Below are 23,177 nucleotides of genomic sequence, written 5' to 3' on the forward strand. Positions count from 1 at the left end.
TATTTTTAGTAGAGACGGGATTTCTCCATGTTGGTCAGGCTGGTCTTGAACTCCCGATCTCAGGTGATCCGCCCACCTCGGCCTCCCAAAGTGCTGGGATTACAGGCATAAGCCACCATGCCCTTTTTTTGCGGGGGGAGGACAGGGTCTTGCCATGTCACCCAGGCTGTAGTACCTTGGTGTGATCACAGCTCACTGCAGCCTTGACCTCCTGGGCTCAAGTGATCCTCCCTCCTCAGCCTCCAAAGTACCTAGAACTACAGGCACATGCCACCATGGCCAGCTAATTTTTATTTTATTTTGTAGAGATGGGGGGGTGGGTATCACTATGATGACTAAGCTGGTCTCAAACTCCTGAGCTCAAGTAATCATCCCACTTTGGCCTCCCAAAGGGTTGGGATTGCAGGCATGAGCTACCACACCTGGCCTCATCAATCTTTTATTCCTTAGCCTCTCTGCACCTGGAATGCAGTTAAGGACTATGTTTTAATTTTTTTCTCTCCTCTGTACATGCCATAGTACCTGGAACTTAGAAAATGCTCCACAAACACTTTTTGAGTAAAGAGCTAGATCTCTAGATAAGTGAATGAATGAATGCTAACTACTTCTTGAAATTTCTTTCCTAGGTTTGGTAACACTACACTACATTGGCTCCTCTCAAACCATACCTCTAACTCCTCTTGTCTCTTCTTCCTTCTTCCAAATCCTAATTTAGGGTTGTAAGATGAAGCATTTATTCAATTAAATATTAACTGCCTCACTATATCCTTCAGGGTTCACAGACTCTAACTTTAGCCTCGTATCCCTGGCTGTAAAGCCAGCCACTGATATCCTCTGTCTTCCCAGCACCTCAGCATGGCTCCTGTGGGCGTCTAACTCCAGATACCTACAATGAAACACTATGTTTCCAGCCCCACCAAAAAGATGTTTCTTCTCAAATTCCTTTTTCATCCTGGTTCTCCCACCTACATTTTTTAAAGTTTGGAATCATTTAAACAAATCCTTTTCCCTCACTCTTCATCAAAAATGTCACCATCTTTTCCTCTTATTTAGAAAAGGACTAGAGCAGTTTTTACCTCTGTTCTGAACCTCTCAGGAACAGAATAAAATCCAAATGGCAGATGTATAAATACATAAATGTCTATAAACATTTTTTTACACCAGAAACTAGTTTCTGTAATAATCTCAGAAATTTGTTTTCCCAAATGATTTGTTAGAAATTTATCAGCATGTTGGAAAGATTAACCTCCAGGCAATTCTAAAGCATTCAGATAAGCCTAAACATTCTTTTCCATATTTACTGATTACAAAATAAAATAATGGATTTCAAGTAACATAGGGCTTAAACATTCAAATTTCATGAACGCATCACACAATGAGACCATGATTCAAATGAGACAATTTGTAACTAGAAAAGCAAGCCGATCTGGGTGGATTGCTTGAGTTCAGGAGTTTGAGACCAGCCTGGGCAACACAGCAAAACCCCATCTCTACAAAAAATTAAAATTAAAATTAAAAAATAGCCAGGTGTGGTCGTAGGTGCCTGTGGTCCCACCTACTTGGGAGGCTGAGATGGGAGGATGGCTTGAGCCCAGGAGGCAGAGGCTGTAGTAGGCCAAGATCATGTGCACTCCAGCCTGGTCAACAGAGCCAGATCCCGTCCGAAAAAAAAAAAAGGAAGAAAGAAAAGAAAGCCTTTGGAATTATATTATCTAAGGTTCAAATTCTACTTCAGCCAATTGTGCTTTTAAGCAACTACTTAACTGCCCTGAGCTGTGTTTCCTCTACTATAAAATTGGGATTTTTTACCTAGTTGGTACAAGGAGAAAAGATATTATATGAAAAAATCACAGAGTCAGGCTTGGTGGCTCATGCCTGTAATTCCCAGCACTTTGGGAGGCCAAAGCAGGCAGATCACGAGGTCAAAAGATCGACGTGGCCAACATGGTGAAACCCCCCTCTACTAAAATACAAAAAAAAATTAGCCAGGGGTGGTGGCACACGCCTGTAGTCCCAGCTACTTGGGAGGCTGAGGCAAGGGAATCGCTTTAACCCAGGAGGTGGAGGTTGCAGTGAGCCAAGATCGCGCCACTGCACTCCAGCCTGGCAACACAGCGAGACTCCATCTCAGAAAAAAGAAAAGCAAAGGAAAATCACGCAAGGCATATAAGAGTTCAATAAAAACTATAGCAATTACCATAAAACCAACATCCTAGAGCCACTGAAAACATTAACGCAGAAACTAGGCATTAAAATAGAATGTGTTTAAGGCCGGGCGCGGTGGCTCAAGCCTGTAATCCCAGCACTTTGGGAGGCCGAGACGGGCGGATCACGAGGTCAGGAGATCGAGACCATCCTGGCTAACACGGTGAAACCCCGTCTCTACTAAAAATACAAAAAAACTAGCCGGGCGAGGTGGCGGGCACCTGTAGTCCCAGCTACTCCGGAGGCTGAGACAGGAGAATGGCGTAAACCCGGGAGGCGGAGCTTGCAGTGAGCTGAGATCCAGCCACTGCACTCCAGCCTGGGTGGCAGAGCAAGACTCCGTCTCAAAAAAATAAAAATAAAAATAAAAATAAAATAAAATAAAATAGAATGTGTTTAAAAAGCTGATACACAAAACAAATAAGACTAAAAGGTGAACTCCACACATACCCTAAAAATAAATAAACTCTGTCGACTGGCTGAAAGAATGGTCAGAATTCTCTAGATGAGAACCTAGAGTTAGCTGGCTGCTTTCCAACCAACCAAAAGGTTTGCAGAGGTGGAGGGAGGGATGGGAGGGGTTAAAATCTTCAAAAGATTCAGCTTCAAACAGACTCAGTAGAGCATATTTCAAGTTCATAGAAAAGAAGCACAGAAAGAAGCTAAGCAGCAGCTCAAGTTCCCCTAGAGTGATAGTGAACTACAGAGATGCTTCCCATCCCAAGGAGGAATTCTTTACTGACACAAACATAATGCTACTCTATTGTTACACATTCAGCACCTATTGTGTCAAACATTGTACTAAGAACACAGAAATAGACAAGATGCAGTCTCTGCCAACACATTAAAAGGAAAAAACCAGGTAAGAAACATCAAAGCTTATGTATTACACAGTGAGTGTATAACAACTGTACAACAGTAAGTACAGTAACAGCCTTCCTCTCAGCCTCTCCAATCTAAAATGTCAGTGTCATCCCTCCCACCTCCAACATCAATGTCTTCCCACTGCTCTAAGACAAACACCAAACCTCATAATATGATCTATAAGAGCCAGCATGGTCTGACTCCTGCCAACTTCTCCAGCACCATCTACTCTCTGCATCAGAGCCTCTGTAGGCTTTTTTCAGTTCTTCTAACCTGTCATTCCCTCTGGCCGCAGGACCTTTGCACACACTGTTCTCTTACATATAACATTCATCTCCTCTGTTTGTTAGAGAAGGTCACTTCATCCTTCAAAACTTGTCTCAATTTTCAATTCCAAAGGAAAACACTCCCTTACTGTAAGTAGTATAGTATGATTAAGAGCACAGGTTCTGGACTTCTAAATCCTGTTTGCCACTTATTGGCACTATAGCTTCGAGCGAGTCACATTAACACTTAGTGCTTCATTTTCATCTTCTGTAAACGGGGGACATACGACTGTTGTGAGATTGAATAAATTAGTTTAAGCAAAGCAACAGAACAGTATCTAGGACACAGAACTCAAAATCTTGGCTTGGTCAAATCCCTCTATTTTATTTTCTTATAGCACCAGGGCATCTCCCCTAATACCATTGTACACTTATTACACTCTCCCTACTAGAGTAAAATTTCTAAGAAAGCAGAAACCATATTCATTCCCCAGAAGTGGAAGACAGGAGATATTCAGTAAACATTTGTTGAAAAAATAGCTACAAGGACAAAGCTGACGCCCAAGAGACCTGTCCAGTATACAAAGCCTCATGTACCTGACTCCAAAGCCCACACTTTCTACCATATTAAGTAAGCTGCCTCCTACGTAAATACATAAGTCTTACAGCTGCAATTGAAGTGGCCAACAAAAATGAACAGAATGATAAAGATTAAAGAACACTAAACTTTATGGTAACACAGAGATCAGTGAAAGTCCGCACGCTGAATACAAAACAAACATAGGCGCCACTCACTTCCATGTCAATAAGCTCCAGCTCTCATACTGCCCACCCGGGGCTCGGTTCCCTCCTCTTTAAAGAGTAGGATGGGGCCGGGCGCGGTGGCTCAAGCCTGTAATCCCAGCACTTTGGGAGGCCGAGATGGGCGGATCACGAGGTCAGGAGATCGAGACCATCCTGGCTAACACGTTGAAACCCCGTCTCTACTAAAAAAAAAAAAAATACAAAAAACTAGCCGGGCGAGGTGGCGGGCGCCTGTAGTCCCAGCTACTCGGGAGGCTGAGGCAGGAGAATGGCGTAAACCCGGGAGGCGGAGCTTGCAGTGAGCTGAGATCTGGCCACTGCACTCCAGCCTGGGCGACAGAGCCAGACTCCGTCTCAAAAAAACAAAAAACAAACAAACAAAAAAATCAAGTTATGTGGCAATGTTTTAATAATTATTTTTTAAAGGAAGTTTAACAAGCACACTGAACCAGCTGACAGATGGTTTTCAGGGGACCTTCGTTGCAAAGAATGTGTTCAGGTGCCTCAACAAACCTTATAAAGTAGGTTAAGTGGTCTGTGCCCCAGAATTAACGACAGACTTGATGTTGACGGGAGAAAGAGTTCAGAAGCACACACAAGCACTCCAACCTGTGAGTCAATCTGCCATCATGACAGCCTACGTATACAGAACAGTCATGAAATGTGTTTAGAACAGTACCAAAATCAGGCTCACCACTACATCGAAAAGGAAAGTAAGTTCACGAGACGCATTTGGTACACAGTAGACTGGGGTGTCATACAGTTAAAACAGGCTTTCAAATGCAACGTAAAATCTATTAGCAGTCCTAATATGGTGCAGTACTTCAAAAGATAAGATCAACTCACAACCTTAACTCTACCTGAACAACAGTTGACAGTGTCCCTTCAAAAATGCTGGAAAGAGGTCACAGAACACGGAAACTATAACGATACCTAAAAACACACCCTGGAAAGCTTAAGACAAAGCCACTGCCGCGGGGCCCTGGAAGCCGACCTCTGGAAGCGGACCTCGGGCAAGGCAGGAATATGCCTCCCCAAGGCCATCAGCCGCCTCGGAGGGCGTGCGGGCACCCAACTGCCTCTGCCCTAGGCCTCTCTGCTCCGCAGGATCCCCGAGAGGAACAGCTGCAACGAGGGATGCCTCCTGAGCCCGCTGCCACGCGAACTGCGGGTGGGAGGAGAGCGAGGGGTGCAGCTGAGGCGGAACCGGGACGCTGGGGCAGCCGGACCCAGCCAGCGCTCTCCCGGCGCCACCCACCCAGAGGCGGCACGGCTGGAAGCCCAGTGAAGCCCGGACCCGCGAAGGCCCCGTCGCTCCTCACCTTCAGGGTCCGCAGCGCCGGGCTCAACATCAGCTGCTGCGGCGGCCACCGCCCACGCCGTCCGGCAGCGACCAGCGCTGCTGTCCCGACCCAGAGCCCCGCCATTGTTGTCCCCGCAGATCGCCCCTCCCTTGACCTCTCACCAGCCGGAGAGAGGCGGAGAAGAGGAGCGCCTGGGCCTCGACAAATCACGAGCCAGAAATCCGATGCCCCACCCCCTAACTTGCGGGAAGGGGAGCGTGAGTGGTCGCCCAGATCCGCCGGATCCGGCAGACTGGAGACGCGCTAGGACCTGGAAGGCTAGTGGGCTGGCTGCGTGTCAGGTCCCTGGCTGAGCCGGGGGCCACTGGCCAGAGCCGACCCCAGGAGTGAGAGAGGCAGGGACACGCGTGAGTTCCGGCGACCTGCAGCGGGCAAACCCCGTACCTTCCCAGCATCCGCTCAGCAACTCACGTGCATCCAGGCCGGTTAATGTCAGTGAGTCACCTCCTCGCCCTGGCCACCCTGGAGTCCTGAGAATCCGAAGTTCCAGACAAATGCCCAAACTACATTCCTGCCTATTTGAAAGCGTAAATTGCAAAGCACAAATCTAGGTAAAGTTTTGAACGACTGTGATAACACATGAAAAGTTCTAGGTCTGGAAATCAGAGATCCGAGCTCAAGTCCTACCTCTGCCACTTAATATCGGCGCGTGAAAGAAATTAGCCACAACTTGAGTCTTTGTTGCTTGCAAGCAGAAACCCTTGTTAGTACAACTACTGCCCAGGCGCGGTGACTTACGCCTGTAATCCCAGCACCTTGGGAGGCCGAGGCGGGAGGATAACCTGAGGTCAGGAGTTGGAGACCAGCCCGGCCAACGGGCTGAAACCCCGTCTCTACTAAAAATACAAAAACTAGCTGGGCGTGGTGGCGCACTCCTGTAATCCCAGTTACTCGAGAGGAGGCTGAGACATGAGAACTGCTTGAACCCGGGAGGTGGAGGTTGCAGTGAGCCGAATCATGCCACCACACTCCAGCCTGGGTGACAAAGCAAACTCCGTTTCGAGAAATAAAATAAAAATTAGTACAACTATTAAGGGCCGGGTCTTGTGCTAGAGCCTCAGATTCCCTCTTACTTTAGACTTTACAAGAATCTTAATGGAGTATATATTATTTCCATTTGGAGAAACTGAAGCTGTAGCAGGGTAAAGTCACTCAGCGAGTAAAAGGTCAAACTGGGGTTTGAACCCAAATCTGGCTGCCTTGAGGATAAGGGCTCGTGTTTTGCTATATTAGGGAAATTTTAAAATATATACAAAAGAGCAAATAGTACTATGATCACCCAGATACCCATTACACCGCACCAACGAATCAACATTTTGTCAATCTTGTTTAATCTATTCCCCTTTATATTTTTTGCAGGAATATTTAAAAGCAAATCTAAGACATCAGACCATCTCACCTATAAACACATCAGTATTAGGGGTTCTGCTCTTAACTACTTTGCATCTCCTGCAGAGCCGCCTTGAGAGAGTTACAAAGCTAGGAATGACCTAGAGTACGCTACAGCATGGTAAATGCCAAAAGAGAGATAAATAAAATGGGGATATCAGAAAGGTGACATTTAGTGGAATTTTAAAATGTAAGTATGGACTTTTGTGACAAAATGAAAAGGATTATCAATTTCACAGGACTTCTCTCTTATGTACCTCAGTCTTCATGCATTTTCTACCTGGGAAACCTGCTTTTCTTTTTTCTTTTTTTGTTTTTTGTCTTTTCCCCATGTTTTACCCTTTGAGTTAGTTTTCCTTAGGCCCTATGTGTTTTTCTTATAGGAGTTCTTTTTATGAAAGGCACTTGTAGCAGAAACTGCTTCTCATACTATCCATTCTCCATTCATTACTTTAATAACAGTGCTCCTGAGATCTAGCTGGGTACATGGCCACCCAGCGAAAGGCTACAATAGCCAGCCTCCCTTACAACAAGGGGTAGCGCCATGACTAAGGTCTGGAATGTACGGGTTCTTCCCTCCAACAAGCCAGGCCTCGCCCGGCTAGTTTTTTGTATTTTTTAGTAGAGACGGGGTTTCACCGTGTTAGCCAGGATGGTCTCCATCTCCTGACCTCGTGATCCGCCCGTCTCGGCCTCCCAAAGTGCTGGGATTACAGGCTTGAGCCACCGCGCCCGGCCTCAAGTGAATGTTCTTTAATAAATTCCATTCATATTGGCCGGGCACGGTGGCTCACACCTGTAATCTCAGCACTTTGGGAAGCCAAGACGGGTGGATCATGAGGTAAGGAGATCGAGACCATCCTGGCTAACATGGTGAAACCCCATCTCTACTAAAATACAAAAAAAAAATGAGCCGGGCGTGGTGGCGGGCGCCTGTAGTCCCAGCTACTCGGGAGGCTGAGGCAGGAGAATGGCGTAAACCCAGGAGGCGGAGCTTGTAGTGAGCCGAGATCGCGCCACTGCACTCCAGCCTGGGCAACAGAGCGAGACTCCATCTCAAAAAAAAAAAAAAAAAAAAAAAACAAAAAACACAGGCCGGGCATGGTGGCTCACGCCTGTAATCCCAGCACTTTGGGAGGTCGAGGTGGGTGGATCACAAGGTCAGAAGATCGAGACCACAGTGAAACCCCGTCTCTACTAAAAATACAAAAAGTAGCCGGGCGCGGTTGCGGGCGCCTGTAGTCTCAGCTACTGGGGAGGCTGAGGCAGGAGAGTGGCCGGAATCCGGGAGGCGGAGCTTGCAGTGAGCCGAGATCGCGCCACTGCACTCCAGCCTGGGCGACAGAGTGAGACTCCGTCCCCAAAAAAAAAAAAAAATTAAAAAAAAAAATTCCATTCGTATTTAAACTAGCTAGATTCCTCTTGTTTGCTGATACATATGCCTACAAATGAATGATATTAGCTTGCTACCCTAAATTATAAATGGTAAATATATATTATTACAAATTACCAGAGAGCTCTCTTCATTCAATAATAATTTATTAGGCCAGGCGCAGTGGCTCACACCTGTAATCCCAGCATTTGGGAGGCGGAGGCGGGTGGATCACCTGAGGTCAGGAGTTCGAGACCAGCCTGACCAACATGGAGAAACCCCGTCTCTACTAAAAATACAAAATTAGCAGGGCATGGTGGCGCATGCCTGTAATCCCAGCTACTCAGGAGGGTGAGGCAGGAGAATCACTTGAACTCAGGAGGCACAGGTTGTGGTGACCTGAGATCGCAGGTTGCACTCCAGCCTGGGCAACAAAAGCAAAACTCTGTCTCAAAAAAAAAAAAAAAAAAGAATTTATTGAGTTATTTTGTTGCAGTTAGTGTGATAGAAATACAAAAGTTTGGTCCCTTTTCTCCAAGAGTTTAAAATGTATCCTAAGAGTCCGAAGTAGCATCCTGAAAACAAATTATAAGCATTAAGTTGTGCACCACTCTACGCAAGCCCACTTCTAAACAGCCCATGGAACGCCTGCCATGCCCATAACTTTTTCTCAGTATAGCAGCCACAGGAGATGCCTTAAGCTTTAAGTAGCCATTCTTTGTGTCAAGTAACCTTCTCATTCTGGCAACAATTTATTGGCCCGAGAATTTGAACCCAACAATCATGGAAGATCTTGGGGAAATTCTTGAATATGATTGAGTCCCCTGGCATCTCTGTGTAACATTTCTTCTCACAGGAACAAGTCAGTAGTAGTTTATGAACACTGATCTTAAGCAAAATATGCCAAGATTCCCCTAACTCATATCTGCATTGAGAGAACAAATAACATTTGTAAATACTGTTATTTAGGAACGTTTATCGTTAATCTACACTTATTAGAAAGAGTAAGCAAGCAAAAGGATAAACTTGATTGTTTGTATCCTAAAAGATTAAAAGAGCTACAAATAATCTATTTCTGGCTCAGATGAAAAGGAGGAGTAGGCTGGGCATGGTGGCTCACACCTGTAATCCCAGCACTTTGGAAGTCCAAGGCAGGCAGATCACCTGAGGTCAGGAGTTTGAGAGCAAACTGGCCAACATGGTGAAAACCCATCTCTACTGAAAATACAAAAATTAGCCAGGTATAGTGACACATGCCTATAATCCCAGCTACTGAGGAGTCTAAAGCACAAGAATCGCCTGAACCTGGGAGCCTGGGAGGCAGAGGTTACAGTGAGCCTAGATCACGCCACTGCACTCCAGCCTTGGTGACAGAGTGAGACTCTTGTCTCAAAAAAAAAGAGCCAGGTGCAGTGGCTTATGCCTGTAATCCCAGCACTTTGGGAGGCCACAGCAGGTGGATCACCTGAGGTCAGGAGTTCAAGACCAGCCTGGCCAACATGGTGAAACCCCACTACTACTAAAATACAAAAATTAGCCAGGCATGACGGCAGGTGCCTGTAATCCCAGCTACTCAGGAAGCTGAGACGGGAGAATCGCTTGAACCCGGGAGACGGTGGTTGCAATGAGCCAAGATCATGCCACTGCACTCCAGGCTGGGCAGCTGAGCGAGACTCAGTCTCAAAATAAATAAATAAATAAATAAATAAATAAATAAGTAAATGAAGGAGGAGTAGACAAAATACTAATTATTAATGTTTATTGAATGCTTACTTTATTCCAGAAACTGGCCATTCTAAGTGACCTGAATGTATTCTTAATCCTCACAGTTCTGTAAGATGGGTACTATTATTATCTCCTCTTACAGATGAGCTGGTTAAACAATTTGCTGAAGGTAAACAGCTAGTAAGTGACAGGGCAGGGATAATGAACCTAGGCAGTGGGCGTTCAGAGCACATATACTCCACTATGCTAAACCACCTCTCTTCAGGTGGCTGCAATTGCAGCTTTTAATATTTTTTCTCAAAAGAAAAAAAAAAAGACTTGAGGTTAGAATGGAAAAGTGTCAGGAATTAGTGGACCTCATTGGCAGGTACACAGTTATTACATTATTCTAAGTTTCTCTGTATATTTCAATCACAATATTAACACAATTTAAGTAAAAATAAAAATTGTGCTGTTTAGCAGAAACAAAGTAATCAGTATGTACATATGAGTCAGGGAAGACTTTTACAGAATAGGAGACACTTGTGCTGGATCTTAAAAAGTAGTCAAAAGATAGGCCAGGTGAGGTGGTTCACACCTGTAATCCCAGTACTTTGGGAGGTCGAGGTGGGAGGACCCCATGAGCCCAAAAGTTCTAGACCAGACTTGGTAACAAAAGGAGACCCCTTGTCTCTACAAATAAAAAATTTAGCCAAGGATGATGGTACGCACCTGTAGTCCCAGCGACTTGAGAGGCTGAGATGGGAGGATCACTTGAGCCCAGTAGATAGGGGCTGCAGTGAACTATGATCACATCACTGCACTCCTGCCCAGGCAACAGAGCGAGACCTTGTTTCAAAGCAAGCAAACAAACAAACAAAAACAAAGATAGATAAATGGACATTCTGGGTGGAAAGAGAATGCCACATGCCACATAGCAAGACGTGAAGCTAGCCACATGCATTCCCAAGTTACAAATGGTACCACGTGAGTGGAGAAAATATTAGAGACAAGTCTTCAGGAATAGGCAAGGGCCAGGTCCTAAAGAAAGTGAATACTGTTCTAAAGAGTTTGGAGTTTTTATCTAAGAGGCCAGAGATTACACTGAGGCAAAAGTGGGGCCACATGTGGCACAAAGCTATGTTCAGTGTGTGTGGACGTGTATGTGCAAATTTGAATTAGTTAACTACATATATATCCAAAATATGGCAGCTTTCACATAAAATTTTAAGTTTTCTACTTCTCATGAGAAATCAAAAGATTTAACAATACAGGGATACAGTATAATAACTATTTAGATAGCATTTACACTGTATAAGGGCAGCTCACTTTGCCACATCCTGTGCTTTACTCTGATGTAGACACTTGGGGTTTTTGTAGTTTTTTGTTTTTTGTTTTTTTTGAGACTGAGTCTCTCTCTGTTGCCCAGGCTGGAGTGCAGTGGCACCATCTCGACTCACTGCAACCTCCACCTCCCAGGTTCAAGTGATTCTCCTGCCTCAGCCTCTGGAGTAGCTGGGATTATAGGCACGTGCCACCAAGCCCAGCTAATTTTTGTATTTTTAGTACAGACGGAGTTTCACCATGTTGACCAGGCTGGTCTCAAACTCCTGACCTCAGGTGATCTGCCCTCCTCAGCCTCCCAAAGTGCTGGGATTACAAGCGTGAGCCACCACGCCATCTGACATTTGTATTTTTTATCCCTGTTCATTCTTTTTGTTTTTTCAGGGGACGAAGTTTCTCTCTTATCACCCAGGCTGGAGTGCAGTGGCGTGATCCCAGCTCACTGCAACCTCCACCTCCCGGGTTCAAGTGACTCTCCTGCCTCAGCCTCCCAAGTAGCTGGGATTACAGTGCATGCCACCATGCCTGGCTAATTTTTGTATTTTTAGTCAAGATAGGGTTTTGCCATTTTGGCCAGGCTGGTCTTGAACTTCTGACTTCAGAAGATTCATCTGCCTTGGCCTCCCAAAGTGCTGGGATTACAGGCATGAGCCACCACACCTGGCCCTAATTGTGTCATTTCTGCTATATTCATTAGCTAACATCTTGTAAAGAAGAAACTTTTCTTTTTTACTCTCCCATCTGTCTCTCTCTGTCACATGCGCGCACACACACACACACCACTGTGGCCTCGGCGCTTTATTTGCTCAATGAGTAACATTCTTTCCATTATTCAGAATTTCCCAAATCTCAAGTAATATAGAAAGGACAAACAGAATTCTCAGACTCTAGTTGAATTTTCAGAAACGCTTGAACTTCCTTGACCCAAACTATTGCCTTTTCTCTTAATGACAGTGAAGTCAACTCCATAGGTAGCCCATTAACTCTCAAAATCCTGGCCTCAGTGTTCCTCTTCTCTTGGCCTTCCAAAGTGTTGGGATTACAAGTGTGAGCCACAGTGCTTGGCCTAGCCCATTGACTCTCAGCCTATTAACTGATACTCAGTTATCTTATCTGCCTGGGAATGTTGCTCCCATTATAGACTCTGTCTTATTATAAGCTGATATAGCCAATATTGCATATGACTGGGGTGATACACTTGGTTTTGTAAAAACTGAGGTAAAATAGGCATAACAAAATTTAGCATTTTAACCATCTTTCAGTGTATGGTCCAGTGGCATTAAGTACATTCACACTGTTGTGCCATTATCACCACTATCCATCCCAAACATTTTTCATCTTGCAAAACTGAAACTCTATCCATTAAACACTAACCCCTCATTTTCCTCCTTCCCCCAGCCTCTTGCAACCACCATCTACTTTCTCTCACTACGAATTTGGCTACTCTAGGTACTTCACATAAGTGGAATTGATACACTCATATCAACAAGTATTTGTTTTATCAAGAAACATGAACACCTTTTCAAAAACATCCTTCAAAACAATCCCAGGCCAGGAACAGTAGCTCACACCTATAATCCCCACACTTTGGGAGACTGAAGCAAGAGAACCACTTGAGGCCAGAAGTTTGAGACCAACCTGAGCAACATGGCAAGACATGATGTGTACAAAAAATTTTTTTTTTTTTTTTTTTTTTTTTTTTGAGACGGAGTCTGGCTCTGGCCCAGGCTGGAGTGCAGGGCCGGATCTCAGCTCACGCAAGCTCCGCCTCCCGTTTCACGCCATTCTCCTGCCTCAGCCTCCCGAGTAGCTGGGACTACAGGCGCCCGCCACCTCGCCGGCTAATTTTGTATTTTTTAGTAGGACGGGGTTCACCGTGTTAGCCAGGATGGTCTCGATCTCTGCTCGTGATCGCCCGTCTCGGCCTCCCAAAGTGCTGGGATACAGGCTTGAGCCACCGCGCCCGGCCAAAAAATTTTTAAAAAAACAAAAAATTAGTAGGGCATGGTGACATGCACCTGTAGTCCCAGCAACCGGGGAGGCTGAGATGGGAGGATCACTTGAGGCTGGAAGTTTGAGTACTGTGATCCTGCTACAGTGCTATGATCCTGCTACTGCACTCTGCACTCCAGCATGGGCACCAGAGCAAAACCCCATCTAAAAAAAACAAAAACCAAAAACCATTCACAGTTTAAAATGTAGGGGCTTCCTCTGCTGAAGGACACATCAGGAAAAGACTGCCCTTTACCTCAATGGAAAGGACCTTGTAGGCACTAATTAACAAACACCACAGCAATTGAACTCTAGGGTACTGATCCTTGCATCCTTTCTTTCTTCTTTTTAAGACAGGGTCTTTGTCACTCAGGTTGGAGTGCAGTGATGCAATCATAGCTCACTGTAACCTCAAATGCCCCAGTTCAAATGATCCACCTCAGCCTCCAAGTAGCTGGGACTACAGGCATGTGCCATCACACCCAGCTAATTTTTTTTTTTTTTTTTTAGAGATGGGGTCTTGCCATGTTGCCCAGGCTGGTCTCAGACACCTGCCCTCAAGTCCTCAAGACATCCTCCCACCTCAGCATCCCAAAGTGCTGGGATTACAGTCATGAGCCACTGCACCCAGCTATATCCCTGTTTCTTGAGGAAGGATAAATTAGCCATTCTTGAATCAGGAAGACATTGCTACCAGAGACCTCAACTGGAGAATACTGAGGAATCCTCCAGAAGCGGAAAACTGCCGGAAAGGGACAACATCCACTGAAGACCATAGGAACAAGATAATTAGTGCATGAAGACAGCCCAAGACCTGAGGACCGTAGAAGATAAGGAGCTGGAGCTACGTGTTTCTCACGCTTCAATCTGCATGCAGCCTTTTCATACTTTTTCTAAATATTTTCTTTCATCTTTTTTGGTTTATGGTGTGCTTTGTTGACAGACAGCGTGTTACCTCAACTAGAGTAACTATAAGCAATGATTTCTTAGAGCCAGATAGAATCAATTGTTAAATTGTCAGGAATCTTACCAGATGGTTGTGAAACCACTGGTGGCTTGAAATCAGTCTACAGGAACATGCACACAATGGAAATCAGAAAACAGTTTTATTTGTCCTTACAATGTGTGTCTGGAAAACGTTACTGCCAGTGTTCTATGTTCCAAAGTTATTTGAAGTAATCATTTCCCCTGTGTGATTAGGTTTTATATTCAGGTCTGTTCGTTTGTTTATTTTTGTGTTCAATCGTTTCTGTTTGTGTTTAATTTGATTTTTTCCCATTTGACTTAATTTTGGTTTTTGAATATGTGAGTCATTTACATGATTGAAAAAGAAAAACTATATAAAGATACTCAGAGGGTTCTTGCTCTCACCCCTGTTCCCTATTCCCATCTCACCCATCGTCAGAGGTGGCCATTTCCATTTTCAACAATTTCTTGTTTATTATTTCTTTGAAAAAAATAAATACATATGCATAAATATGTGTGTGCGTTTAGATGTGCCCTAGTTTATTCAATCAGTCTCCTATTCATGGGTAGTTGTACTGGTTTTCCAGCCATGCTTATTGCAAATAGCATATCTGTATAAGCATATCTTATTTTGCATTTGCGTATCATATCTGTACATCATAGTTTGCATTTGTAGAGGTGCATTAGCTAGATCTCCAGAAGAGTCACTGATTCAAAAGGTAGATGAACATGTAATTTTGTTAAACATTGCCGGATTTCCTTCCAGGGGAGTTGTGCCGTTTTGCAATCCCACCAGCAATGTATGGAAATACCTGTTTCTCCCTGGGCTTACCAACAGCGTATGTTGTAAGCTTTTGGACTTCTGCCTAAGAACTGTGAGGGATCTGAGATTTTTGCCCTCCTTGCAAGGTGAATGCCTTGCCCTGGTGGGCTTGTGTCAGAGCTGAAGAACACTGAGATTAGGAAACCCCCAGTCTTATAAGGAGCTGCTAAAAAACCTATCTAACCTTTGACCTGGAGGAAAATGTTGTTTTTATTGTCTTGGTCAGGAGAGGAATCCACCCTCTGTCCCTTCAGAATGTTTGCAGCGCAAAAGACATTGAGAACAGAAGCTGTCACAAGACATATAGAAACACCATGAAGGATTGTCTCCCAACACTGCCAATCTGATAAGGGAAGAATAGTATTTGAATATATGATGTCCGGTACCTCCTGTGAATACCAAAATCCATGAATGCTCAAGTCCCTTATGTAGAACGTGGTAATATTTGCATATAACCTATGCACATACTCCAGTATACTTTAAATAATCTCTAATTACTTATAATACCTAATATAAATGCTATGCAAATAGTTGATATACTCTATTATTTAGGGAATACTGATAAGAAAAATGTCTGTACATATTCAGTACAAACACAATTTTTTTTTTCAAATACAGTCATGCACCCATAAGGACGTTTTAGTCAACAGCTGACTACATATACAATGGTGGCTGTACCATATAGCCTATGTATGTAGTAAGCTATACCATCTAGGTTTGTGTAAGTACACTCTATGATGTTCGCACAATGGTGAAATCGCCTAACAACACTTTTTTTTGTTTTTGAGACAAAGTCTTGCTCTTGTCCCCCAGGCTGGAGTGCAATGGTGCGATCTCAGCTCACTGCAACCTCTGCCTCCTGGGTTCAAACGATTCTCTTGCCTCAGCCTCCTGGAGTAGCTGTGATTACAGGAGTTTGCGACCATGCCCAGCTAATTTGTTTGCATTCTTAGTAGAGATGGTGTTTCACCATGTTGACCAGGCTGGTCTCGAACTCCTGACCTCAGGTGATCCGCTTTCCTCGGCCTCCCAAAGTGCTGGGATTACAGGCGTGAGCCACCGCACCCGGTCGCCTAACAACACATTTTTGAGAATGTATCCCCATCATTAAGCAACACATGACTGTCATTTCTATACATGGTTGATTGAATTTACAAATGTGGAATCCATGGATGCCAAGGGCTGACCATATTTTAATTTGCATTTCTTTTATAAGAAGTGATGCTGAGTATTTTTCCAAGTGCTTCACAGACATTTGCCTTTAATCTTCTGTGAACTGTCTCTTAACACTTTTGGCCATTTTCTTACTAGGTTTTTTACTTCAAAAACCTTTTTTTTTTGAGACAGAGTCTGTCTCTGTCACCCAGGTTGGAGTGCAGTGGTGTGATCTCCATTCACTGCAATCTGTGCCTCCAAGGTTCAAGCGATTCTCCTGCCTCAGCCTCCCAAGTAGCTGGGACTGCAGGCACCCACCACCACACCCAGATAATTTTTGTATTTTTAGTAGAGACAGGGTTTCACTCTTTTGGCCAGGCTGGTCTCAAACTCCTGACCTCAAGTGATCCACCTGCCACAGCCTCCCAAAGTGCAGAGATTACAGGTGTGAACCACCATACCCGACCTCTTGAACAGTAAAATCTTTTATACTTAAACAGCTTTATTGAGATATATTACATATATATGTATATGTATACATACATATATCTAGATATAGATATAGATTTTTTTTTTCTTAGACGGAGTGTCAGTCTGTCGCCCAGGCTAGAGTGCAGTGGCATGACCTCTGCTCACTGCAACCTCTGCCTCCCGGGTTCAAGCAGATCTCCTGCCTCAGCCTCCTGAGTAGCTGGGATTACAGGCATGTGCCACCATGGCTGGTTAATTTTTCTATTTTTAGTAGAGACAGTTTCACCATGTTGATCAGGCTGGTCTTGAACTCCTGATCTCATGACCTGCCCGCCTCAGCCTCCCAAAGTGCTGGGATTACAGGCCTGAGTCACTGCGCCTGGCTTATTGAGATATACATACCATTAAGTTCATCCATTTAAAGTATACAATTCAATGGTTTTTAGTATATTTATGGAGCTATGCAACCATTGTTATAGTATAATTTTGGAATATTTTTAACATTCCAAAAAGAAATCCCTTACCTCTCAGTAGTCATCTCCATTCCTGGCCCTTGCCCCTACCCTACCCAGCCCTATGTGACCACTAGTCTACTCTATCTCTATAGACTTGTCTATTCTGGACATTTCATACAAATGGTATCATACAATATGTAGTCTTCTGTGACTGACTCTTTCACTTAGCATATTTTGGAGGTTCTTCCATGTATCATGCATCAATATGCTTCTTTTTTTTACTTATTTATGTATGATGGAAATTAGCTATTTTGTATAATTTAAACTACAAACATTTTCTCCCAGTTTTTCATCTCTTTTGATTTTGCTTATGATATTTTTGCCAAGCAAAAGTCTATCCATATATCGGCCAGGTATGGTGGCTCATGCCTGTAATCCCAGCACTTTGGGAGGCCAAGGTGGGCAGATCACCTGAGGTCAGGAGTTCAAGACCAGCCTGGCAAACATGGCGAAACCTTGTCTCTACTAAAAGTACAAAAATTAGCCGGCACAGTGGTGGGTGCCTGTAATCCCAGCTATTCAAGAGGTTGAGGCAGGAGAATCACTTGAACCTGGAAGGAAGAGGTCGCAATGAGCCGAGATTGCACCACTGCACTCCAGCCTCCATCTCAAAAAAAAAGCCTATGTGCATATATATATATATATATATATATATATTATATATATATATATATGTTTGTGCATATATAGATAGATACAGCTGTAGATATAAATGGATAGGTTTGAATTTATCAATCTTTCTCCATGACTTCTGGAATTTTAGTTATAATTAGGAAGCCTTTCTTTTGTCCAGATTACAAAGAAATTCATATGTTTTCTTCTTGAACCTGTTATGTTTTCATTTTTTTGTGCATTGAAATAAGGAATCTGTTTGAAGTACATTCTGATGTAAATCTTTTTTTTTTTAGACGGAATTTCGCTCTTGTCGCCCCGGCTGGAGTGCAATGGCGCAACCTAGGCTCACTGCAACCTCCGCCTCCTGGGTTCAAGTGATTCTCCTGCCTCAGCCTCCCAAGTAGCTGGGATTACAGGCATGAGCCCCTGTGCCTGGTCCTAATGTAAATTAGGGACGTAAACACTCCAGTTGTGCTAATGTCATTATTTAAAAGTGAATCTTGCCAGGCGCAGTGGCTCACACCTGTAATCCCAGCACTTTGGGAGACCAAGGCAGGCAGATTACGAGGTCAGGAGATCGAGACCATCCTGGCTAACACGGGAAAACCCCGTCTCTACTAAAAATACAAAAAAATTAGCCTGGCGAGGTGGCGGGCGCCTATAGTCCCAGCTACTCGGGAGGCTGAGGCAGGAGAATGGTGTGAACCCGGGAGGTGGGCTTGCAGTGAGCCGAGATCCGGCCACTGCACTCCAGCCTGGGCGACAGAGCGAGACTCCATCTCAAAAAAAAAACAAGTGAATATTTTCTGGCCTGGCATCGTGGCTCATGCCTGTAATCTCAGCACTTTGGGAAGCCAAGGTGGGCAAATCACTTGAGGTCAGGAGTTCAAGACCAGCCTGGCCAATATGGTGAAACCTGTCTCTACTAAAAATACAAAAAAATTTGCCAGATGTGGTGATGCGCACCTGTATTCCCAGCTGCTGGGGAGGCTGAGGTGAGAGAACTGCTTGAACCTGGGAGATGGAGGTTGCAATGAGCTGAAATAGTGCTATTGCACTCCAGCCTGGGCAACAGAGCGAGATTCTGTCTCAAAAAATTAAAAAATAAAAAAGTTAATCTTTTCCCCAATAATTTAAGATCCCACCTTTGTCATATGCTAAAGTTCCCTACGTACTTCACAATTATTCCCACTGGTTTGAATGTCTAGCCAGGAACAAACACCACACTGTTTTAATTATTAGATCTTTATAATAAATTTTAATATGTTGGGCCGGGCACAGTGGCTCAAAAAAAAAAAAAAAAAAAAAGTTTTAATATGTGGTAAGACCAGTCTCCTTTTATTGCTCTTGCTTTTGAAGATGTTCATAAGTATTCTTGCTTATTTATTTTCCCATATGAAGTGTAGGATCCTGTGCCAGGAAAAAATTTGCTGGCATTTTTATTGGGATTACATTAAATTTATACATGAACCTGGAGAGACTTTATTACGTTGATTGGTTCTATTCAAGACAAGGAATGTGCCGGGCGCGGTGACTCAAGCCTGTAATCCCAGCACTCTGGGAGGCCGAGACGGGCGGATCACGAGGTCAGGAGATCGAGACCATCCTGGCTAACACGGTGAAACCCCGTCTCTACTAAAAAAATACAAAAAAAAAAACTAGCCGGGCGAGGTGGCGGCGCCTGTAGTCCCAGCTACTCGGGAGGCTGAGGCAGGAGAATGGCGTGAACCCGGGAGGCGGAGCTTGCAGTGAGCTGAGATCCGGCCACTGCACTCCAGCCTGGGCGACAGAGCGAGACTCCGTCTCAAAAAAAAAAAAAAAGACAAGGAATGTGTTTCTATTTTTGTTCAATCCTACTTTGTGATTTTTCAGGACTATTTCAAAATGTTTCTCATACAGGCTTCACATGTAATCTTTTAAACTACAGTGAGTGATCCTATCCTCTGTGAAACCAGCTCAACTGAATATCACCAGTCATAGCTACTCTTCTCTTTGAGAAGAGGTGAGGAAGGGGGCTGATCACGCCTCAGCCTCCCAAAGTACTGGGATTACAGGCATGAGCCACCATGCCCAGCACAAACATCTACATTCTACTTGCCCTGATTCTTGTTCACTTCACTGAGGATTTAGCATATGTTTATAATACTGGCTATGATATTATGTAGTTCTCATTGAAACACTGTCTTTAGGAAGCTTTATTGTACAATATGGTGAAGCATAATGCAGGATGGAAATAGCTTGGAGGGTGAATTTGGGGATACAGTATACAATAGGATTCTGGAGTTAAATTGTTTTTTGACTCAATCCAGAGACTTCTGATGGGCATCCCCCTCTCCCCAGTGAGGTGATTCCAGGAGTCAGAGGAGAAACAATGACCATCAGGCGAAGAGTCTCACAAAGGCAAATGCAGGATTTCCCTGATACCCATCAGAGCACTTTCCCATATGAGATAGCTGCACTCAGGCTTACTCCAGGCTTCACTTTAAAACCTACTAGAATAATAGTAGGAAAAACAGAGAAGAATAGGGGGACAGGAAACAGCCTATTTATTTCCTCAAATCCTTTCAGCTTTGCTTCGCCTTAGAGAACAATGAGGCTTATTAAATAGGGCCAGCAGCAATCTTGAGTAATTATTCAGCCATCTTCTCTGTTGACTCCTCAGCCTACTCTGCGACCCTCAAGTTACCCACAGCTTAGCTAAAATAAAAGACTTCTTGCAGGTTTCTCATGCTTTGAATGTTTCCTAGTACACTTGTTCCCTCTTGAAATGTACCAGAACATCCACACAACAGGGTACTATATACCTGTAAAAAGGAATGCGGAAAATCTTTGTATATAACTGTGCAGTGATTTCCAGGATATATTGTTCAGAGAAAAAAAAAATCATGCTATAGAAAAATGTGTACAGTTTGCTACTATTTATCTAAGAAAAAAGGAATAGAGATATATACAGAGATGCTTGTACTGAAAGTAAACAATGGAAACAGTCCACAGCCCTGGCCTCTGCTCACACACCCACAGAGCCCGCAGTTCCACTGTACCATGTGTGGCATTTGGGCCCTCTTTGGCAGCAATGATTGCCTCTCTGGTCAGCATCTGAGTGCTATGAAGCTCACACACAGGGATCCAGATGCATTTCTTCCTGAGAATGTCAATGGATACATCAGCTGCTGCTTTGGATTTCGCCAGTTGGTGGTAGTTGACCAGCTGTTTGGAATGCAGCCAAGTCAAGTAAGGAAATATATTTATTTGTGGCTCTATTGCAGTGGTGAAATTTACAACCACAACAAGGTATAATACCATTTTGAATTTGAGTACAAGGCCAGAGTGGATGGTGAGATAATCCTTCATCTTTATGACAAAGGAGGGACTGGGCAGAAAATTTGTAGGTTGGGTTGAGTGTTTGTGTTTATTTCATTAAATACTGTCAATAAGAAAGTATTCCTGGGCAGAGACACCTACCTAGAGAGTCATCATTGTAGAGATTAACTTCTGCATGCCCTCTATAACAGTGTGGAGAAACAGTTTTGAGATAGAAACTATGAAGAGTAACCTCTGGATTCCTTTTGACAGTGCTATTAAGAAATGACTAATGACAGAGAAAAGGCTTGGATTCCAGCTTTGTTGCTGCCACTCTATTGATGCAGCTGAAAGAGGCCCAAGTGTAAGACACTCTCTAGACATTTGCGATTGGCATGGAAAACAGTCCCGATGTACTGGCTGCTAGAAAGGTGGAAAATCATATTGAAAGTGAACACCACTCTGAGGAAGGCATTCAGGTCCTGGATGAAGTAATATTTTCCTTGGCAATTTAAGACATAACAATAGTTCACACTTTAGTAGGTAGGTATTTAATTTCCAAGTATATTTGGAAGAACACAGATAGCATAGTGATCTTCTCTAGAGAAGGTTCAGATGAAATTACACAGGGTTACATATATTTTTACAAGACTCCTCCTCAGGAAAAAGCCAAGGAGCAGAGTCAGGGGCTTCTGAGGGACTCTTTGTTTGATGTACTGTGTGCAGATTGAACTGCTGCTGCCTGTGACCTTGAACTGAGAGTCTAATTCCTGGATCATCTATTTTCCTCTAGTTGCCTCTGGCACTAGAAATAAGAATTCTGAAGAATGGGATAGGAAAACATCTCTTGATAAAGATATTTGAGTACTATACCTGATACCTAAAAAAATTCCCTGGCCAAAAAAAGCCTTCAGTGATGGGATAACCTCAGTTAAGAATGTCTGTTGTAGGGTTTTACAGGAAGATACTGAACATCAGGTTGATGATATAATGATGGCAACTGCAACACAAAAATTTTCCTTCAGTATTCTTAACACTAAATAAGGCTATTACAGCAATCTACAAATTCAATGCAATTCCCATCAAAATACCACTATCATTCTTCACAGAACTAGAAAAAAAAACAAACCCTAAAATTCATGTGGAACCAAAAAAGAGCCCACATAGCCAAAGCAAGACTAAGCAAAAAGAACAAATCTGGAGGCATCACTTTACCTGATTTCAATTACAGTCACCAAAACAGCATGGTATTGGTATAAATATAGGCACATAGACCATTGGAACAGAATAGAGAACCCAGAAATAAACCCAAATACTTACAGCCAACTCACCTTCGACAAAGCAAACAAAAACATAAAGCGGGGAAAGGACACCCTATTCAACAAATGGTGCTGGGAGAATTGGCAAGTCACACGTAGGAGAATGAAACTGGATTCTCATCTCTCACTTTATACAAAAATCAACTCAAGATATATCAAGGACTTAAATCTAAAATCTGAAAATATAAAAATTCTACAAGATTTAAGAAAATGTGGCACATATACACCATGGAATACTATGCAGCCATAAAAAAGGATGAGTTCATGTCCTCTGTAGGGACATGGATGAAGCTGGAAACCATCATTCTGAGCAAACTATCGCAAGGACAGAAAATCAAACACTGCATGTTCTCACTCATAGGTGGGAATTGAACAATGAGATCACTTGGACACAGGAAGAGGAACATCACACACCGGGGCCTGTTGTGGGTAGAGGGGAGAGGGGAGGGATAGCATTAGGAGGTATACCTAATGTAAATGACGAGTTAATGGGTGCAGCACACCAACATGGCACACGTATACATACGTAACAAACCTGCACATTGTGCACATGTACCCTAGAACATAAAGTATAATAATAAAAAATTTAAAACAAAAAAGAAAAGGAGGAATAAGAAGACAGGATTAAAAAGAGGTGTGAAGCCAGGTGCAGTGGCTAACACCTGTAATCCCAGCACTTTGGGAGGCCGAGGCAGGTGGATCACTTGAG

At 43.7% G+C, this 23,177-nt stretch overlaps 1 protein-coding gene and 1 pseudogene across 3 annotated transcripts in view; one reads left to right on the forward strand and one right to left on the reverse strand.

Annotated features, from left to right (window-relative positions):
• Positions 1-5,667, reverse strand: part of PCCA (propionyl-CoA carboxylase subunit alpha) — a 457,788-nt gene extending 452,121 nt beyond the window's left edge. For 2 of the 3 annotated variants that reach the window (XM_033177344.1, XM_033177343.1), the window contains exon 1: positions 5,462-5,667. In XM_033177344.1, coding sequence (XP_033033235.1) covers positions 5,462-5,566 — 105 coding nt within the window. In that variant the 5' untranslated portion in view covers positions 5,567-5,667. The remainder of the gene's footprint in view (positions 1-5,461) is intronic. The other variant, XM_033177345.1, reaches the window with a different exon arrangement.
• Positions 5,668-19,688: 14,021 nt separating this feature from the next.
• On the forward strand, positions 19,689-22,315 carry LOC117063555 (annotated as a pseudogene).
• Positions 22,316-23,177: the final 862 nt, after the last annotated feature.

The sequence above is a fragment of the Trachypithecus francoisi genome, unplaced genomic scaffold, assembly GCF_009764315.1.
Source record: "Trachypithecus francoisi isolate TF-2019V2 unplaced genomic scaffold, Tfra_2.0 Lachesis_group18, whole genome shotgun sequence".
In the NCBI taxonomy this organism is placed as follows: Eukaryota; Metazoa; Chordata; class Mammalia; order Primates; family Cercopithecidae; genus Trachypithecus; species Trachypithecus francoisi.